The sequence below is a fragment of the Solenopsis invicta genome, chromosome 10 (assembly GCF_016802725.1).
Source record: "Solenopsis invicta isolate M01_SB chromosome 10, UNIL_Sinv_3.0, whole genome shotgun sequence".
NCBI lineage: Eukaryota > Metazoa > Arthropoda > Insecta > Hymenoptera > Formicidae > Solenopsis > Solenopsis invicta.
The window spans coordinates 2,198,791-2,215,294 of record NC_052673.1 but is presented as its reverse complement, the minus strand read 5'-3'; the positions used below and the strand labels follow the sequence as shown (position 1 = coordinate 2,215,294).

At 28.2% G+C, this 16,504-nt stretch overlaps 1 protein-coding gene across 2 annotated transcripts in view; it reads left to right on the top strand.

The window, feature by feature from the left end:
• Positions 1 to 255: 255 nt before the first annotated feature.
• Positions 256 to 16,504, top strand: part of LOC105203197 (protein sprint) — a 228,264-nt gene continuing 212,015 nt past the window's right edge. The window contains exons 1-2 of one of the 2 annotated variants that reach the window (XM_039454557.1): positions 256 to 832; positions 5,803 to 6,074. In XM_039454557.1, coding sequence (XP_039310491.1) covers positions 6,019 to 6,074 — 56 coding nt within the window. In that variant the 5' untranslated portion in view covers positions 256 to 832; positions 5,803 to 6,018. Of the gene's footprint in view, positions 833 to 5,230; positions 6,075 to 16,504 lie in introns of those variants that run through there. The other variant, XM_039454556.1, reaches the window with a different exon arrangement.

The following is a 16,504-nucleotide window of genomic DNA, read 5'->3' as shown; positions in this document are numbered from 1 at the left end:
TTCGCGCCGCTCGTAAAATTATTCGCCTACTCATTTCAGTTCCTATTCAGAACGAATTCAGTTATTATTCAGAACCATTCGTCAATAATTGTAGTATTATGGGACATTACTATTCACGCATGTAATTATTAATACTTACTATTCAAATTATTGTAGACATTAAATAGTAATAACTATTAGACATATGAACAATACTCAATTATTCCTTTTCATACGACTAGTTATTTAAACATTTATCTATTTATACTTATTAAAATTCTATTTAGTCGTCTACCTATTGTTTATTCATTTATTTATTTATTACTATGAAAAATTAGAATAAAATTTTAATCGGGAAAATCTACAGTAAACGCAAGGAACTGAGTAGCATGTTACGCTTTTACGTTCTTCGGCTGGGAGCAAACTAATTGATCAACTTCAATCATTAATTGTAATTTGGTAAATATTTCTCTGAGCTAAAATTGAGGAAGAAACTTTTAGTTCAAAATTCCATCCTCTTTTATCTCTTGAAATATTAATTAAACGTTATGAGACACCCTGTAGACGGATAGCATATAATGTGGCCACTGCAGACGCGACTACAGTGTTTAACGACAGGCTTGCGAAGTTAGTTGATCCGCGACCGCCAACCAGATGAGACTCAACTCGAATTTCTTTGTTCCGCGTTATCTTCCGTTTCTCAAGCGAACATTTCTTCTTGAAACATATTGAAGATTGATTTGCCACAAAAACTTATCTAAAGTGAAAGCGCGAACTAAACAGATACTTGACTTTATGTGTGTGGTGAGAAAGAAAGCTATCTGAGTTTTTATACATATATATGTATATGAAGGTAAATTTGTAACTGTATCAGTTTTGGAGTCTCATTAGTGCAGCACGAATATGTTTTGTTGAAAAGACAAGATTGGGATAAATGCATAATGAAAAAAACGTTTATTTGGATCTTCATACTGTAGCTAAATATAATCATTCGGCGCATTACGAGTATTAGCTTGCAGAATTCTAATACTGGACAAATTGACTCCGGTTATGGATACAAGACCAAACAATAAAGAAGAAAAAAAAACGAGCATTATATAATTAGTCATGCTTTATATTAAATTTGAGTTCGCTCGTTTGAGTTTCACATAATTTAATTTCTAATTAACTACAATAATTTCAACATTATTAATTTTCTTAAAGGTTGTGCAGATAAACGGATATTGGTTTTCTTTTGCTTCACATTACTTGCGTGCGAATAACGAGTACAATTAAATGAGTATTTTAACACATGTAGAATTAAAAAATAAAATATAAATGAATTCCCAAGCAAATGCAAACAGAAAATTCCTATGTATGTCGTTAAATATTATAAGATCAAATTTAAATTCTTCAAAGTTAAATAAGATATACTAGTTAAATAAGATTTTATTACTTTTTACATACACATATACATATACATGTGCGTGTGCGTGCGTGCGTACGTGCGTGCGTGTGTGTGTGTATCAAAATTTATTATTTTAATACAAATTTTAACGCATGTAATTAAAAAACAACTTTATCTAACAACTTATTTCTGTAATTGAATTGCTTAGTTTCAAAGTAAGCAGAGTTCATATTATTGTAAATTCCTAGTCTAAAATAAAGTAAACTTGTATCAAATTTATACATCTTTCGAATTAAATTATTTAATAATAATAGAAAAATAAATCAGTATATGAAAACATAACTAATTAAAGATGAGCCTTATTTGGTTATATTGTAGCTTGATCTTCGTGTTGATATTTCTTGTGTGATTTTCTATATTTTTTGAGAAGTTCATCTAATCACATTCTGAATAAATTTTCAGTCTTAAAACATAGTTTAACAGGTTAAACAAGTTAAAAACAGCAAAATGACAATTGATTGATAATCAATTCAATGATAATCATGTTTACAAGCATCTATTATTTTCTTCTCTAAAATACTGTAAAGAATTTGTTTAAAAAATAATATCTTATTCGGTATACAGTTTGATGAAAAATTTTGATAAAAGTATGTTGCACAAAATATATTAACATGAAGATCCAGCTATTACCAAATACGCGGTCCATCTTTTATTAGTTGTAAATTATTTTACCTCCATTGTTTTATTATTAATTAAATTAACGACATGTTGATTACGAGCAGAAACAACATAGGAATGATTAATAAAATGATTGAAATTAGAAATAATTTGATGTTATGAATTTTATATTGCATGACGCCGTAGCATGTTAATGAAAATAAAATCTTTTAGATAGAATCTCTCGGGTTACATTTAGCACGACGATACGCGCCTTTGTGTCTGCCCCTTGAGCGAGTCTATAAATAATTCTACCGATCGTTGAAATGGCAAAACGCAGAGGCGTCGTGCGTTGTCGTCATCGTTGTCGTGTCGTCGATCTTTTTGCAGGTAGAACGCTCGTTCTAGTTCTTTATGCTTATTGTCTTTTTACCACTACGCGCTTGTATGTCTAGTAACAGAAAAAATTAAATTTAAAAATAAAATCTTTGCTCGCTCATTTTGGATTCTTGAAGTAGTCGATTATCATCATGCTCTTCTTATCTTGTTCGATAAATGAATCGTAATGACTTCAGAAAGTTTCGTCTACGAATGACCCAGAATCTAACGCAATTAAGCATGAAATTAATTCATGGCAATGCCGAGAAGTCGATTAGCTGATATAGTTTCGAATCCGAAGGAATATTTTCGTCCTAGGATTAAAGCGAGTAGAAGGTACCGAGTGGGTGTTTTGTCGCATTCCTTCAGTGTCGATATACATACATCTTACAGAACATGTTCAATTCCGCTATAGAATATTTAGAGCATGCATACTTGACAGAGATGATTTATGTTGTATACAGTGTATTTGCCATTAACTATATAAAATTAACTAGATAATTATTGAGATAAAAAATAACTTTATTTTATCTTTACTTAGATTATCTAGATCAGATAAAAAAATAACTTTGTCTAGACCTTTATTACAATGAAAATAATTTTTATTTTAGACAAAAGAAATATTATCTTCTTTAAAATATCCAAGATAAGTTGAACAATCATGAGAATGAAATATTATATATCCTTAACCTCAATCTCCAAATTACCAAATCTATAGTATATACATACATATAAGGTGAACTCTAGATTTTTAATACTGGTAGAGTATATTGAACGCAGCTTAAATTATATAAATTGGTAATAGTGTAATAAAAATATTATTTTTAAATTATAAATTCTGAAACTTTCACAAAGAATATTGTCAATCATTATATAATGTTAATTATATATTCCTTCTATTTTTTAACTTTGACTTTATTTTTGTTTTGATTTCAAAGAGGAATCTTTTTTGTAAAATTAAATTATTCGAAAAACTTTTATTTTCAAAAAATAAAGATTTAGAAATAAAAATATTAATATATTGTTTTATATCCTAAATTCCTTTGCATAGTGATATTATTAAAAAATGTATTCACATAAAAATCCATACACAATTTTATTTTTTATCTATATAAATAAGAATTAAATCACTTTTATCTTATTTAAGAAACATTTACATATTAATTTATCTTATCTTTATTTAGATAATTTTAAGTTCTCTAAGCGCAATACTAACAGGATTTAAAACGTCTGTATTATCTCCTTTATCTTTCGAAAACTGTTTAAAATGATAAAAAACCGCGAAATACATGTTCGATTATTTCAAGGGGTTACACTTTTAAAAGGGCTGGAGAGGTTATTTCTTCCCAAGGAAGATTTCAACTCAAAAATTTGTAGAACCCGTAGAACCCGCCATATTGTAATATATTGTTTGAAAAAGCCTAAAAAATTATTAATTTAAAACAGAGTTTGATGCATTAACTTGTTTGGGAATTTTTTAGTGACAAAGTTCGGAAAAGAAAGTTTTCAAAAAATCATTATTCCCATTCTAAAAATTTTTTAAAAGTATTCAAAATATGAAAGCGTTCAACTTTCCAAAATCTTTCCATAATAAGCATATAAGGCTGCGAAGAGCTATGCAACGTAAAAGTTATTTTAAAAGATTTGGAATTTTGAATAGAGAAAGAAAACAACAATATAAACAACAAATAAGAATATGAAACATGTTATTTATAATCAACAAGTTCAAAGAGCAGGTAGTGAAAAAAACCAGCAAATTATAAGGTATATTATTACACTGCTATACCAACTTCGTTAATGTTATTTTTTCTGATTTCTTACTTACGGAAAAGAGTAGTTTACTTAAAAGAATAACTTCTCAAAATGATCGAATACATTTAGCAGTTTTTCATAATTTTAAACTAATTCTAAAAATTATAAGATACGTGGTAATATATTTTATTAACATCCGGTACAAGCTAATAGAATCTTTAAATAAAATGCGTTTTTCATGAACATATATTTCTAAATTTATTCTTCTTTTTATATATTAATTTATTTTAATCAGCGCAATTTGAATTTTTTTTGTTAAATTGATACAGAGTTCAAAATATTTTTTAAAAAATATATATAAATCCACGAAATAAATTTATTCTCTGAACATTTCTACGCTCTAACTCAGAATCTAACGTGTCCCCTATGTTTACCCTGTATTCCTTTGTTCCGGATTAATCGGAGTTAATAACGCGTGAGTTGTTTAAAGTCAATAAATTGCTTCATCAAGGACGACGTGTGACCGAAGATGACTCTTCTGCGATCGGCAACTATTGGAAGTAACATTAATCTTCGATCTCAATTGCAGAATGGATGAGTCATCGTCGATTCATCGGCCAAAAGTCAAAGTGAAATCTCATCGATGAAATACTGTATATTTATTGTGACGCGAAATCTTTAATAAATCATAAAAATATCATTGAATGTTTCTTCATTTATGAATATTTTTTTAAGGATTAACAGAAGACTATTTTTATATATCGTGATTCTTTCAATAAAACACTTCACTTATTACTGATATCTTATCTTGAATAACGATTATATCTATAAAAAAATCATTTCACGTCAATTCGACTACAACTCGACTCTATTCAAAATTTTATCTAATTAAATGTAACTTGCAAGGTACCAAAATTTAGGTTAATGTTTTCGCCAGCTAATAATTTTGAAAAATATTTATGACTTTAGTTTCGTCTGTCAAAAAAAAAAGTAATTTTTTTTCTTTATTCCAATTTTTCCTTATTCCAATCTCCTTTAATTTTTAAAAATAAAATACAATAATCATTTTCAGTATAATTATGCATACTGAATCCAAATTTGAAATTAAAATTAACCAATATTTGAATTGCGCGAAATATAGCCAATGTGACCAAGATTTCTGTTTGACATCATAAGTGTATTCCTTTGCAAATATAATCAATTTTTATTAATTTTATTTATATTAGTATTTTATTTACTAATATTAGTATATTAGTATTTTATGAGTATCTACCTATGAAGGATGAACATGATTATAATAGTATTTTAGAAAGAATGCTCATTCCTCTTCTTGATATAACTACTTTTCTTTAAAATTAGTCAGTTATTGTGTAACTACGGCATTTGATTGGTTAATTTCAAAGCTTATTAATGTCATATTGAATTAATTTTTTTTATTTTTCTCTTAATATAACATTACAAATTTTTATTTTTTTAATATATTCCTGAGTCGTGAAATTAATAAATTAATTATCACCTTTCGTACAAACACTCCATTTGTTAGTATCAATTTTTAATCTAGTAGAAATACACGAGATACAGTTAAATTATGTAGTTATGCGATAACTGACTGCGATAACTTATTTCATAAAAATTCTGTGCTAAAACAGAAAACGGTCTCTTGAGTGGTGAACTTTGAATGAATATAATATTTTGAGAACGCTTTGTATAAGAATGCTAAACTTAATTGCAAAAAGATTTTACGGCAGTGTTATGACTGTTAGTTTCTTACGACTTTGCTTTCGTTCGATTGTCGCGAAACGAGTCTAAACCGATATTAAAACTACGAAGATATGTGCACAATGGAATAAAACTATGCAGAAAAGATGCTCCTCACCAAGTACATCACAATCCTATTGCGACCTCCTAATCAGCACATCAGGTGAGATTCACTTCTGATTTTATTTTTTAATTATTCTACATCTAACATGCATACTTAGTATACAGAATATTTCTTAAAAAGCTCTCAATAATTATATGGCGTTATTCCTTATAAAAAACTAAGTTGAAAAGTATTAAACTATTTTGTTATATAATGATTAATAAAGCAGTAAAGCAGTAAAGCTAATCCAACAGCCGTCCTTCAGCAAGCGTACGTCAGTGAGTTGCGTGCCTGACAGTGCGCGTGAGCGCTCGTCGCTACGCCTTCGCAACTTCGCACTTTTGTCAGCGTACGCATATTCTTACGCATCGTAATTGAAGAACTTTAGTCTGTATTGAATATTATATTTCTTTTGTCAGAAGTATATCCTTAGAAAAAATTTCTACAAGGGATAGAGCTCTCATCAAAACATATGTGAATGTATCTAGTGCTTGTATAAAATCCTACAATTTTTTCGCTTATGAATTATTTTAAAGTTGTTCCTTGTAAATTTGAAACTTTGTGCATCTTATTATATAGAATAAACATTATCCTTTCTTCAGAAATGTCAGCGTTAACACTTAAATCTGTAAACGATTATTTAATAAATATTCTTACAATTGATTTTGTTCAGTTACTCTGAAATAATACTTTTTTAAGATTTTTTTTAACATATCCAATGAAGTTCATACTCAAAATAAAAAAAAAATATATAAAAAATTATAGCAATCTTTTCTTGTCATTGTTTGTACTTTAATTCTACAGAAGAATTTTTCAATTTGCGTCTTCAATAAAAACTGTTAATCCAAAAATATTCGCGTAAACAGGCGACTCTAGCATCGTCTTAATTTAATGTACAGTAAATGTTTTTTATAAGTTACAATTGTGTACATGTTTCTTTTAATTTCTTAAAATAATTATTTTTATAATTATTAACTGTAACTTGTATTAACTCATTCTTTTAAGGGGATATACATGTTTATTCTCATTTAGTATCAATTTTATTTTAAAATTTTCGCTTTCATGAACATGATACTATCGTCGATCTATAATTATTTTTCATAATGAAATAAAACTTAATGATACCAAGTCTCTAATTAGGAAGTCGATTTAATTTCGACCATTAATCGAATCTAAGAATAGGTTTCTTCGACTTCAATGTGGGAATATTTAGTATTCGACAATTGTAAGATGTACATTTAAACAAGTATTAATTGAAATTTGGCATTTATGGAATTAGAATTTAAGAGATTACTAAATTTATTGAATGCAAATCTCGATTTTCACGGTAAGAAGATGTACATTATCGTTTCTATATCTATAATTATATATAACTATAATAATTATAGATATAAAAACGATAATGTACATCTTTTTACCTTATAATTATATAAAAACTTTTTTACCGATTTACAACGTCGTTTATTGCGTGATTTTGAAGATTCATCCATACTGCAACTGTTTTAACAGTTAGCGCAATTGCAATTTTTTGTCTTCTCAGTTTTGTCACATTATATTTTTGAATAATTTGTGCATATTATTTATGCCACTGAAATAATTCTTGATTGTATGCCATTTTCAAATTATTAATGTTGGTCAAAAAGGCAAACTTTACAGAACCACAATTTTTGCTGCTATTCCTTTTCATGAGCAGTGAATACAGCGAAAGCCGTTCTAGTAAATTTGAATCACGTGACATTTTTGCTGACGAGTGCTGCGTACGAAAAGGTACCTTAATACCATTATCTTCACGATCTTGATGAAATAAAAGATTTAAGTATTTTTTTTTCGTTTTTATTTTTTTATCTTTAATCGTTTACTTTTTCCTACAGAATTATTCTTGTATGATGATTTTAAAATTTTGCATTTTTTGCATTTTCCGTAAGCGTGTTATAAGACATTTTTTTAGATACTTTTTAGACTCAGGAAGAGGTGACAATTGTTTCAACAAATCGATTGTGCTGATTGAAGGTACTGGTTTAGAAATAAGCTGTGTGGCATGACCGGTAGGAAAACTGATATTATTTCCTGCCAAAGAAGATACTGGTTCCTGAGCAATATTTGTCATATTCTTTCGTTTCATATAAAAATGCTTTGAATAAGTTTAAATCGGAGGTGAGGTGAAGTTATAAATATTTTAATATACTACCTGAAATAAAGCTAATTGCACAGATCATTATATCTACAAATTTGTATTTATCTTGATGCATTTTTACATTTAATTGAAAAAATTGCAAACTTTATTAAACATAGAACATACTCGAATACACGTATTTTATATTCAATAAAGTTTACAATTTTTTCAAATAAACGTAACGATGCATCAAGAATCGCACTTAACTTTCATTAACCTTATTTAGATATTATTACTTTTGAATGAATTAAATCTTTTTTCGTTAAATAATCTTCTTCAGCATTCTAAAAAAATGCGATAAAATAATAGAGATCTTTAATAATAATAAACTTACAGTTTTATCATAATTTGTCATAATAAATTAACCTTAAAACACACCGATCCCGTAAAATACGTAAACACATTTTCGGGTCTGAGAAACTTTTTCAACTTTGAAAAGTAATAACTTTGGTTCCAATCAACGTTTTTCAACAATCTTTTTTTTTTACATGAAAGTTTGGAATCTCAGAAATGTGACTGCATAATCGACATTGCCGAAAAATGATTTATTGTTAACTTATAAAAGAAAAACCATTAAGTAAAAACAAGAAATTATTCAAAAATCCACTTTTTCTTTAAGGAAATCATATCTCCGCAACAAAAAAATTTTAAAGACTTTCAAATACGGCGTTTTAAAGCTAAAGAATCATACTTTCAAAAAAAAATAATAATAATAATAATAACTATGGTATGGTCATTCCTTTTAAAAAGTATAATTATATAACAAGGAGAATACGAGGTATTTGGGTGTCTAAAAATCCATTTTTTTTTTAAATCATATCTTTGCAACAAAAAACTTTTTAAAACTTTACAATACAGCGTTTTAAAGCTAAAGAGTTATATTTTCAAACAAAAATTATGTCACTGCCATTCCTATTAAAAAATATACTTACGTAACAAGCAAATATGAGATATTTTTGATTAACTCAAGGTGTCTAAAATTGAAAGTTGATCTGTTTCATAATATATGTTGGACCTTATGCAGAAGTCCTCTTTTTCACGGCACTATAATATTTTAACTTTAGACAAAGTACGCGAACGGACCTGTTTGAACGTGTTTTGTCCAGTTTTTTTACATAAGATAACTAAAGATTTCACATAAGATTTCAAACTTTTTTTACGTCCAGCGCACGTATTATGGAATTCTTCGAAATGGATTCCGATCGGAATTATTCCGTTTTCCCTAGAAAATACAATAGAAATTTAGGGAAAAACGGAATAAATCGGAATCGATTCCGAACAAATGCATAATACGCGCCCTGGTCCAAACCTCCTATTTCACTTCGTCTTCACAGCAAGCGTTCGAAACTTCATATGAGGTCTCTTAGACCCACTTATGTGTTTAAGGGTTAACAAAGTTATAGATGTAGATAATATATTAGACGTTCGTAGATGTATTAGATAAAGCTATATTAGATAGCATTTTATATAAGTCAAAAAACAGTAAATTTTACAAAATTAGACCTATAAAAAATATTTTTCTTTTTTGGTATATTTAAATCTTTATTTTATTTTTATTTCATTTTTATGACTAAAAAAATTAATTTTATGAAAATTTATGTATATATTAATATATGTATCTCAACTTTTCGTATTAAAATTTTAATTTTTAAAGTTAGCTACATACGTTATGTCACCACCTAAATTCATGTTGTATTCAATCGAATGAGTTATATTAGGGGCGGAGAAGGATTGTAAAACTTTCGTTTGATCATATACCTTCATAGGGGTGGCGTAGCCTGGACAAGACCGCTAATGAAAACGAAAAGGAATTTATCGAGGATATAAATTGTCCTCGCTTACAGCTTCTGGTCTACGGGATCGATCGCGAAGATTTCTGAGGCTTGATATTTCATCGACCGGTGTTCCGTGGAAGGAAAAAAAATAAATTGTGTCCTTTATTGGTTTTCTTTTGTTTTTGGCAGTACCACATCCTACGATTTTACGAATACACAGGCAGTAGAAAGATAATATTCTATTTTAATTAAGTATTACGAGCCATCCGGAAATTAGATTTGTAAATGAGTTGTGAGAAACTATATACTTAGTTTAAATTATATGTCATACGTATAATATTGTTTGTAAAAAAATAACATACATGAGAAATTGTGCGTATTGTTTCAAAATTAAGAATGAAAGAATAAACGTTAAATGAATAATAAAAAAGGATTAAGTAAAATTAATAAATAAGAAATAATAAGTACAAAAAACTAAATTATAACATGCTTTTCCTAGATGTTCAATAAAAAAAAAAAAAAGCGATTTATTCAAATATAATTGCAAATGAATGTACTAAGCGAGTAAATAAAAGTTACTAATTGAAAATAGTTTCAGCTTTACAAAACTTTCCTCAATCGTACGTACAATTACAAAATGTATCTTGCAAAAATGTTATTCCATGTACAAATATTTATCAATGTTACATAAAACTAAATTACAAAATCATCTTTTACTATACTTCAAAGTCCTGCGCTTCTAATCCTCCATATGATATGCTTGAGTGTGTGAATAAATACACATTACAAATCTGCAGTTTAATTAAGTTATTTGTTGGTCTTCCGTAATAGATATTCATGATGGTCAATGCAAAATAAAACTATCTGAATCTTTGTTAGATGGTGCATCTAGTCTATGGTGCAACTAATCCAATTGTCCTTTTCCGTTTTATAAACTAAACTATGATTAACACTGTTAATAAATAAAAACGATCTACCGGTCGAAAGCAAATCTTCATGTATATCGATAATTTTCTAGGTAAATTTACAAACATTTACAGGATTTCCTAAAGCGTTTATTTCACATTATTCGTTATTGGGATATTGTCAAGTTCTTCAGTGGTCGAACTGGCTACGACACTCGTCCGGAGGATTGGAGAATCCAGATTCAAACCTTGATCGGGGTAATGAATTCTTTATAGTTCTTCGGGACAAAGGGATAGTAGAACCGCGTGTAATCATCAAAATTATTAAGTTGAGTAGCAATTTAATTTTTTTATATTATATTTCTTAATTTAGGTTATTTTATTAAGATATTTTATATCTAATAAATTAAATATAAATAAATATAAATAAAAATAAAATTAAATAAATGTTAAAGTAAAATACAATTGATACAACTCCGGTATATGCCATACCTAGAAAGAAACTTAATTTATAAAGTACTATTTACTATGTTCAAGGAAAACGTACTGTACCAATAAAAACTTCATACTACAATATTCTACACACTTCTATAAAAAAAATCGGAGATAACAAATATTTATTTCCTTATATTTGGAAAAAAAACTTAAAAACATTTGCATTTTTGTCATATATTAAAAAGGATGGAATTTATGTGGGTCACTCATGAGTGGGATAACGAAATTAAAGAATAAAACTTACGTTTTTGTACGCTCCATCATTTATTATCTCTCTACACCTACATCTACCTCTACCTTATGTATCGTGATATAATCACTAAACCTTTTACACTTCCTACGGAGAGAGTAATCATTTTACATATGTTGTAATATATTAGATTTATAACATTAACAAATTGATTCAATTTACGATAATTTTATTAAAATAAAAAGATTAAAATTACCATACAACGTATGGTAATTTTAATCTTTTTATTTTAATAAAATTATCGTAAATTGACATACAATAAAACGTAAAAGCATGTAGCAAAATGGTTGCAAGCAAATTATCTTCATTTCTTCTATATTTTTTTACTTCTGCGACATAAATTCTCGCGCGATGGAAATATCGAAGTTACTTTAAATAAATGAAGGCATTTATTATGAGCACAAAACAAACTATAGTAGCGTCACTCGGGTCGTAATTCATTTATCTTAATACCATTTTTCTTTTTCGCATCAATAAACATTGTGGAATTATAATAGTTTTTTAATCGGTTTGGAGTATATTTTGGTCATTTTAGAGTCCCTCCTTTATTTTCACACCTCAAATAGATAATAAATTAAGCATAGAAATAGAATTGTATCTCTTTCCTGAAGGAGCTTCAAAGCTCTTTTACATAATAGTATTTATACTACAACTTTTTTTGCTTCGTTAAAATCATCAGCAAATTACAAACGAAAAGTTTTGGCAAAGAGGAGTGAGATTTGGTTTTATTAATTTAAGGCTAAACAGTTACCGTATGAATTGGTCCTTAATATTGTCAAAGTCTTTATAAGTTCTTGCCGATTCTGGAAAACTTTTATACCGCATCTTATATTGCTTGAGACTGCGTTTGGCACATGTCGATGGATACTCTTTTATTAAAGGTTTTGCTTTTAAAGTACTCTCCGTGTCCGATATGATCCCGCGAGTCTGCCGAATTACCCTTACATTTCATTGCTTGGTATATTGTGTTGCTAAAAAACGAAACTGTTAACAAATAACGAACATTTAATAGAACTCTGTGTATATATAACTTACGTCAATATTCTACTCCTAAGACAGAAATGTTTTTACTAATAAATAAGATAATTTTGATGTGAATGATTATGTCCAAATTCTTCAACATTTTTCAAAATGTATTGTAAAAAATCTTAACAAAAGTCGATTGTATAGTGACATATCGGTGTCACTGTATAACGAGCTATAAATAAATTTCATAGGCATCTAATCATTAGAATTCGTTGTTTAATAATACAAATATTATGAGCGCAATGGTGTTATATGCTATATACATATAAGGAATATAATACCCAAGGAAATATCTAATCGCATAACAGAAATGTTTATACAACTTTCTTTAAAACTTTGTAACTTTTTTTACAACCATACTACAACTACAAAGTACAAATAATAATGTCAATGAAATGTGTAAATCATCTAACAATGAGTGGGGAATCTAATTTCTAATGTCGCATTATAACTTATATAATACAACTATTTTACAATCAACTGTTAATAGTCACAGACTAACGTTTCAATCACCGTCTTAAAGACCACGTATAGAGATTAATACAACTTTCGTATTATTAAAGACGTAAAATAAAGACTAAATAAATAAATATATTCAAAAACTGACTAGATTCTTATACATCTTTATTGGCAGGAAATGGCGCATTGCACGTACGTTTCATATACACCTATCGCATATACGTCTATCGTAGTTCAATTATGTATTGTTCTGACAGCGGTCTATAAACAAAGCGTTAAAAACTAAGCGCTTGCAAGAAACAATAAAAGATTAATTTCATCACCACTCAGTGCATCTGCGAATTACAGAACAGAGCGGGAGTCAGCAGGTATACATATAAAAGATCTCAACATTATCGTCAAAAGTTGAGTTAAAGTTTTTGAAAGATTTGTACGGAGTTATATAAATATTTCAAAAATAATTTCAGAAACAACATTTATATCGCAAAACAAGTAATATAAGTACTTACGTTAGAAAATCTTAAAATATAATAAATACCATATAACGACTTTATACGGAGCCGTATAAACATTATAAAAACTACAAATAGTTGTATAATCGAGAGTTGTATAATTAACTTTTTAAATCGTATAATTTTTTATTGTCTAAAATATACATAGAAGCATTTCATGAAGTTGTAAAAACTTGTACAATCTTGTGCTTTTTAGAAAATAAGATATTTTTTAATGACTAGGTATAATACGTATACAACACCTGAAAAATATATTGAAATTAATGTTTGATAGAATTTTTATTTAAACCCCATTTAGGAATCACATCAAATTAGAGCACTACTTCGTTATTGTTTACAACACTTCAGAAATGAAAAGTTATACAATATAGGAAAATACCAAAAAATTAAAAAAAATATTTTAAGAAAAATGTTTTATTAATAATCTGTGCTTTTTCACACTTAAACAAATTTATCTTTTGACATTTTGAACTATCCTAAAGAGAAATAGTAATACATTAGAAGATAAAGATAAATGATTTCTCCTTTTTTAAGCATAAATAATTCAGTAGAAGTATTCGAATCAGGCATTTGTAAAATATAATTAAATCAAATCTGAAATTTTCATGTAGATTTAAAGTAAATAGGACCTCTTTCTGTATGTAACATAAATACCAATCGAATTCGAATCAAAATTTCCCGAATTTATATTACACGCTAATTTAAATGTGTTGTAACAAATTACTTTTAATGACGTTGCAAATTTATTTTAATAAACAAGAAAATTAATCGCAAAAATTTTAGAAAATAATTTTACAAAATAATATGCTAAATAAAAGTTGTAATCTAATAAATACTAAACAATAATTATTATGTAGAATGTATACAAATTTTTGAATTGTTTATAAGATCTAAAAACGATAGGAAAATTTTAGAAATCGATAAACAGTCACAAGAATTGATACGCATTAACACGCATTGACACGCTTGATAAGATTTATCTCACGGTAAATATAAATTATAGATCTTATAAGTATGGACTGGCAACACAAATCAGATCGTGTTAGTATTTCTCTTTCTACAAGTGTTCAAAACTATGTTTCACATATTATTCATTAATGTATTTTGATTGGTGGATAAATTTTCATTGAAATACACAATGTATATTTCAAGACACTTTTCAAAAGAAAAGCTACTAAAAAGTATATTTCTTTCTTTAATCTCCTCTAGACATTATTTCATTCCAAAAACTATAGCAGTTGCTAGTCCATATTTATAAGGTCTATAATATAAGTGTAGCAATCATAATATACGATTAATTTGAAATCGAATCAGAGATAAGTCAAAATTCTCGAACTTTTCAGATTCGAAAAAAACTTATCGAATTGAATCCACACAATCCGATTCGATTCGATTCAATTTAATTCAAATTCGCACTATTTGTACCTCTAGAATTTGGTAATAGCAATTCTATGTAATATAATACACTATAATGGAAAAAAATAAAAATAGAAGATCAAACATATTCATTTTATCATCTCAAAGTGTGACTTTGAGATGATAGAGTATAATCAAAAGGCGGCGATAACATAATGAACGAAATAAAAGGATCACCACGACAAAGTGTACGTAATAAACGCTTAATTAATTCATTAAACGCGTTTTCACGCGCGATCTCTCTCTGCGATAGTTCGCATTTTCTAGCGTTCCTTGCTCCTCACAGACGAGTTTTCTCGGGGAAAGATATGTCCCGAGGGTGCCCAGCGGTAGCAAGAGCTCGCTATTATACCCATGGGATAAGACCTGGCACTTCACTTCGTACGTTTGCTCTAATTAAATTATTCCGTAACGTGGAATCGTTTCTCTCGTGCGCGACCTCACACATTTATAAATTTATATATACACATAAACATACACAGAGAAAGAGAGAAAAGGGAGGGGAAAGAGAAAGAAAGAAAGAGAGATGCATAATACGTATATTCATATAAATAGATTAAAGGATTGCGCCATCTTAAAAGCTTAAAAATCATAGGTAACTTTGGGAAATTTTTTGGTAAAATGATGAAAGTAACAAAAATTTATCTTAATGCTGTAATAGTACAAGTTTTTAGCAATAACATTTTTTTTATTCTTTATTTTTGCGTACAAAATAGCAACGCTGGAGCCTTTTGTTAAATCGGCGTTGCGGGGATCTGCCACTTTAAAACAGTTGCATTCAAAACAAAAAGTAAAAAAATTTTATTTTCTATATAATATTTACTAAAGAAGTACATACAGATTTTGCGATATATTAATAATTTTTTTTTATTAAGTGAGCCCCAAACGTTCATGGTTAGAATGTAAACATTGAATTACATATTATATATTTAATTAGTAACATCTACGTATATTGATTGCTTTTTATTGACTTGTCAATAACGTAACATTGCATAAGCACATATAGATCTGGAACAATATTTTAATTTTTTTATTTTTTATAGTGCTTTATTTTATTAATATATTTGCACAAAATTTGTACTTTTTAACTTTTATTAATAAAAGTATTTGATTTTCATGTTCCTACGAAAATGTCGTATCATGTGTATATGTATGTATGTATGTGTGTGAGTGTATGCGTGTGCGTGTGCGTGTGCGTGTGCATGCGTGCGTGCGTGCGTGCGTGCGTGCGTGCGTGCGTGCGTGCGTGCGTGCGTGCGCGCGCGCGCGTTGCGCGGCTAACGTTTCCGCGTCCAGTGTGCAGGAGCCGTTAGATCGTTTTATAAGTACATATACGATCTTTTATTCATTGTCAAATAATCGTATTAGTTTCTTAAGCTTGTGCTTAAAATGATTTTAAATTGAGAACAACCGGCCCTAACAATCTATAGGTTGTTGCTAAGGTGCGTACTCACATAGAAATTGACTTCCAGTGGATGT